The sequence below is a fragment of the Anas acuta genome, chromosome 2, assembly GCF_963932015.1.
Source record: "Anas acuta chromosome 2, bAnaAcu1.1, whole genome shotgun sequence".
NCBI lineage: Eukaryota > Metazoa > Chordata > Aves > Anseriformes > Anatidae > Anas > Anas acuta.
Genome location: NC_088980.1, coordinates 150,335,249 through 150,341,248, shown reverse-complemented (window position 1 = coordinate 150,341,248; position 6,000 = coordinate 150,335,249). Strand labels below are relative to the sequence as shown.

The window sequence follows — 6,000 nt, the reverse complement described above, 5'->3', positions numbered from 1 at the left end:
TGTGGGAGGTGAAGTATACGTCAATGCTCATTTTCCAGATTAGAACACATTATTCAAGAAATGACAGTAAGGATGCCTGAAGCTCTTGTCTAAGCTACTGACAGCCATACTTTTGCTGTCATAGTAGTATAATATTCTTTCCTTTGGGTGATTAAACTGCTGGCCTAATAAATGTTAGTGCCAATGGGACTGTCATTTAAGTCCTGGAGTCTGTATATAGAGGAATTTCTGGCTGCCGTTAATAGATGGAGGTCTGTTAGAGCTGAAAACCCTGTTTGTTCAAGGCCTCTCCAAGAACAGTGTGTCAAAACAAGGAGACTTAACATCCTAACTCAGGAAAATAAAATAAATAAATATATAAATAAAATTGTACATTGGCATTGGATGAAAGATTCTCCTTTTATTTTAAAACCTCTGTAAAATCAGAGCAATGGGTCAATTCCAGCATTCAGCCAATTTAATTAGCAATTTCAGAGTAATCATGATAATGAGCCAAGTCGGCAAAGATGTCATTGGGGTTCTTGCAGTTCAGGTTGCAAAAACAAGCATTGATCCACATGATTTTCCAGGAAATCTCAGTTCCATCTGGGCACTCAAACCTCACTTCAATAGTCTTGGATTTGTAGGGTGTGCAGCACCTGTTGTCCGTGCAGACGCCACAGTATTTGGGTCTATAAGGACTTTTGCTCACACATCCTGAGATGGTGTAGTTCATTGGTTCGCTGGCCCTGTAGACAGCCAGGCACTTCTTCCCAGGCTAATATCAGAGAACACAAAGAGAGGCAGATTAATATTCATTGCTTCATGCTGACACAGGTGGGATATGCAAAAAACTTTTTTAGTATTTAAATATTGTGAAGCTGCTAGAAAGCTTTTTACAGACCTGATCTAGAGGTGTGACAGACTGACACTTTTAGACATACGAACCAAGAAGCTGCAGGTAGGACACTTGCAAAATACAGTTTATAACTATGACCAGCAGTGCACTATTGCTTTTCTACTAGCTGAGTCACAGGTCTGTCTGCACCAGCAGCAAGCACAGTGGGCTTGGCTTGCCTTTCCTTGTAAGGAGCATTTTTGGCTGGAATTAAAGCTCTCAGGGGAAGGTTTTCATACCGGTGTGTGGAAGCACAGGGAGGAGACATTTTGACCTCTCTGCATCACAGTGAGTCCACATGTGTTTGCTAATGGCCTCCGAGTTCAGAAGTGCAGCTCTCAGAGGCCAGAATGCTGCCAAACACATCTGACCCCATGTCCAGGCAAAGCTCAGGGGATGCACGGAGAAACAGTCCCCACCTTAATGTGCTTGGTTATGTCCACCTCGCAGGGCCGCATGTTGCACAGGCGACTTTCCTTCATGAGCCTGCACTGGTCGTTGTCGTTGGAAATCCTGGTGGAGATGCCCAGCCCACAGGTCTTTGAGCAGGGACTCCAGGGTGAGGTGTGAACAATGCAGTTCTTCTGCCAGGCTTCATCCTCCCCCTCGTATGCTGCAGAGACCAGATTAACCACACATTATTCAGCTGGGCAACTTTCCATATTAAACACCCTCGCCCAAGCTCATTACACATTCAGGCCACTAACCCAAATAATTAAATCACAGTGAAGTGGCTCAGCATCCCTGCGAACCTCCGCTTGCTTTGTTACCTCCCCTCCCCACCCCCTTTGCCACTGACCTACTTGTGTCAGACCCTCAAGTGCTCGGGGCTGGGGTTCATTTCTTTTTTTTCTCTTTGTAGCCTCACATAAGGGGGTCCTTGTCTGGGGCCCCCAAGTGCTACCACAACGTAAACACTTCATTACAGAAGCCTGCACCAGTTGATGCAGAAAGAGATGAGATCTAATCTCACCATGAAGGGTTATTTAAGAGCCCATTCAATTGATTCCCTCTAGCAGAAAGTGGTCAACAGTCTTTGATGGACGGCTGAGGGGTTTGGGAAGCAGCCACTGCTTTTCATTGGAAGGAAGAGAAGCTTGAATAGCTCACAGAGAGCTCGGGAATCACTTGAGAAAAGGGTGGGCTCTGTTATGAAAGCAGCCATCAACCTCAGGTCAGGTTCCTTCATGGCCTCGGCAGAAGTCCCCACTGGACTGCAGCTCACAGCACAGCCCACAGGCACAGCTCTGTAGAAACTGCTGGGCTGAGCTTGCTCGTTATAATGTTAATCATCAATATTAAATACTATATTTATAGTTATATTAAATACTGTAAAAACTATCTTCACTTCTACTTTTAAGAGAAAAAGTTAGGCAAGAGAAGTTGCATTGTGCTCATTTGAGACCATAGTTCATGAAGAGAAAAAGCCAAATTCAGTAATAGATGTTTTTGATTTGGACTTATTTTCAAAAGCTACCAGAAATAGTAATGAGAGCTAAACTCTGGTGGTTTTAACCCACAAAATGGCTTTGTTTTTTACAACATGCCCATTGATGGAGAAAAACAAACAAACAAACAAAACATACCATTAAGGAAACAAATCCCAGTTCCCTGTTCAAACACCCTACATCTCCTTGAGCTCTGCTTTTGTGAGGTGTTCTGTAGAATGGGGCTAATGTGACTACATTGCATCACAGTGCTTTGAAGATAAAATTATCATATATGGAAAAGCAGGAACATCCTAAAGTTTAGGCACCATGTGTGAGGCAAATGGTACCAACACTACACAGACAGCTAAGTGATCCTCACTGTGAATATGGGTGTGGGGAAAGAAGATAGCATATGACACGTAACATAGGTAGTTTAATAATGATGTCAGTGCCGTTGAACATAATTGCTAAAAAGTTATACAAATGCAAAGACAATTTAGCCTAATTTTAAAATTGTCAGTGAAACTTCTACTCCAATAACTGCTTTCAAGGTGTGTCTGAGTTTGAGATTATTAAGCTACAGGAGCTTTAAAATCATATGACTAGCACAAAACAACCCAGACAGAAAGCCTCAGTGCCAAATTAGAGAGATAATTTTGCTTTCCAGAGGAACTACACTGATGAAAAACTGGTGAAGTAAAAAGGACTTGTCACATCTTAAAAGTGTCAGCAGATGCGTGTTTCAGAGGGGCTTTTGTCACACAAGCATGTTTAATGAGTCTCATACTGCTGCACGACTGGTGTTTGCATCTTCTGTGCTTCACTACACTCTATATAAGAGTATCTGTGCCTTGCCCACACAAAGGCAAGACACTCGTCAAGTTTGGCAGTGCAAGATGATGCTTTGGTTGCAGACACTGACTTCAGCTCCCTGATGGCCAAGGAGAGCTCCACCAAACTCCTGCCATACCTGCAGAGGAGATGTGGCGTGGAGACGTCTTCCTGATTTTCTTGGAGTCATCACAAACCCACTGCTCACAGCATTTCCCCGCCATCTTAATCAGCTTTGGGTTTGGGCACCAGACAAGGGGAGGGCGTGAGTTTGTGCACATGGGAATGCAGCCCACTGCCCCATTAATGCAAGTGCAGTTGTATTTGCAGTTAGGCTGAAATGTGTCCCCATTATTATATCTGACTCCGTTGAGGACGCATCCTACGCCAACAATCTCTGAAAGGAATAAAAAAAAAAAAAAAAAAAAAAAGAGAGAGAGAGACAGAGAGACAGAGCACTATTAAAACAATGCTGTCAACAAACAGTGTTAAAGTTTTTATTTATCAAGCTGCTCCCTGGGCTAATGGAGCTAATGTGGAGACATGATGACAGTGCTGCGGTGATGTGTTCAGCATGACGTTAAGCCAAATGTGGTCATGCCATCTAGGAAACTATTTTTGTTCTGAATCACAGCAAAAATGAATCTTCTAATGCATCATGGAAAAAAGGGTTAGAAAACAAAACATGTTTCATGCACAAACTCTCACTCAAATGATCATTTCATGGGATGTTGTTAGAAGTTGTTCACAATAGGAGAAATCCAAGTAATTAAAGCTGATATTGAGTGAAATTTGATATTTTTTGGGATGCATGAGAGGATTACATGCAGTTGCAAATATGCTAGAGATCTGTGCAACATTTGTACCCTTCTGAAGCAGCAGTAGGAGGACAGCCAAGGCAGCAAAGGAGCACCTCAAATGGCACAGACTATATTTAGGCAACAAGAGCCCTACCACTTTATCATAAATCAGTTTCCTTAGAAACTGAAGAAAAACATAGTAATGCTATGAAAATTATTATTTGATGAATATTCGTAAATAAAAGCATAAAAAATCAAGCCCTTTCATTTCCCCTGAGAAGGAATCCTATTAATCCACGAAATAAGACAAAATTTGTATTATTATTATTATTATTATTATTTTTAAAGTAATGAACAATGATTGGAATCAGTGGCAGGAATCTAATGGAACTCATACTTCAGTTTCTCGTTTGGTCACATGGAGGCAGTGTGCACGCACTGATCGGGTTGCTCTAGTTTTATGTCTGGTCGGAAATGGAGCTGAAGCGCAGTTGTGCTTCAAGGCCAATACAAATTGAAGTTGAAATCGAAAATCCGCAAAAGCTGCCTATTTTTATAATGGACTGAATGAACATATAAAATACAAAACCCTTCATTTGCACAAAATAATTAAAAATAGACTTCATGGAACTTGAAGCACAGATCCAGATTGCCAGTTTGTGCTAAGCTCCAGTATTGATAATGCTTCAGCCTTTGTATTGAGGAGCTGTCACTCAGTTCTGGAGCCAGAGCAGAGGGCTCAGTTATGCTTCTAAGTGCGCACATGAATTATGAGAGTTCAAGAAAATGCTGGATTTCCTCAAGAAAATGTTGATTTCCTCTTTGCTACAAGCATACCCATCCAGGATTGTGCTAACTCAGCCTCCTGAAGGCCTCACACGTCAAGACGTTTACTGTGAGAACATCCCCAAACGCAGACATAGGCATAGTAGAATGCCTTCATGCAGAATCACACTGCATTTGCAGTAAATTAGGCAACTGGGGAGCACTTCAAAATTGCCATCCCCACGTACACAAAGGCTACCTCCCCACCTGGATGTGTGCTCTGCACCCTGCTGTCTCTGCTTCAGTGCAGAGATAATCCAACAATGTAAGGAGAGCTGTAGTGACTCCCAGCAGGTTCCTATCTGATGTCTGGGCCACACTGCAACATGCCAGTCCACCTATATCCTGAATTTCCCACAGTTTCACCCAATTTCTTTTCCTGACACTTGTACCTAGGTCTTTCAGGCTCTTTATTTTCCACAAATTATATTGTTCCTGCAGTCCTGCATGCCTTGAATTCTCTAGAGCTAGAGTTTTTGGCATCCATCTGCAAAGCAATTTCCTCAAAGCAGTTAGCTCCCAACCCCCAGCACAGGAGTCCCACACTTGCTTCACTCCCCCTGCAGTCAGGGCAATATCTGGTGTACTCAGAATGGAATGATGCAGCCCAGGGTATGGGAAAGAACATGTCAGCACATCCTGTCATCTGCATCCACCCACATGCTGAAAGCAAGAAGAAGGCCACAACTTTCTGTGGCAGCCAGAGATAAACAGCTTCACCTTCTAACCTAGCTTCTCATGTCCCTCAGCTGTGCGCACCACAAGGCCCTTCACCATATAACCAAAAATGTCATATATGGAGTTATATTGTCATGACAGTAAGAATGTGAACATGCATGGGATTGGGAAACCTTCCAGACCTCACTAGGCAGGCTGGGGATCAATTCTCCTACATCACAGTGCTGTTGCCACAAGTGTACCAAGTGTCTGAGATGTACTGGAGGACTACAGATTATGAAATCCATCTAAGAAAGCAAACATAAAAGTAAGTAAACATGATGCAGCATGAAAGTTTTAAAGAGGCCTAGGAAGGCTGTGGTAGCTTTGAGACAATATCCAGTTTGCTATCTTTTTTGTTTTGTTTGTATCCTACAAAGTGTGCTCTTCTTCCTTTGAATCCACTACTAGGAATAGGCCATAAGACTCTCCTTAGTGGCATGCTTTTCGTGCAGATGCCCGTAATGCTTGTTGTTAAAGCCAGTTGCACATCTATCCTTCCTACAGCCCCAACCCACTA

The 6,000-nt window shown here is 42.7% G+C and overlaps 1 protein-coding gene across 2 annotated transcripts in view; it reads right to left on the bottom strand.

Moving 5' to 3' along the window:
- Positions 1-380: 380 nt before the first annotated feature.
- CCN4 (cellular communication network factor 4) overlaps positions 381-6,000 on the bottom strand; it is a 37,114-nt gene continuing 31,494 nt past the window's right edge. For both annotated transcript variants that reach the window (XM_068672692.1, XM_068672693.1), the window contains 3 exons: positions 3,278-3,535; positions 1,297-1,490; positions 381-757 (listed from right to left, as the gene is read on the bottom strand). In XM_068672692.1, the coding sequence (XP_068528793.1) occupies positions 458-757; positions 1,297-1,490; positions 3,278-3,535 (752 nt within the window). In that variant the 3' untranslated portion in view covers positions 381-457. The remainder of the gene's footprint in view (positions 758-1,296; positions 1,491-3,277; positions 3,536-6,000) is intronic.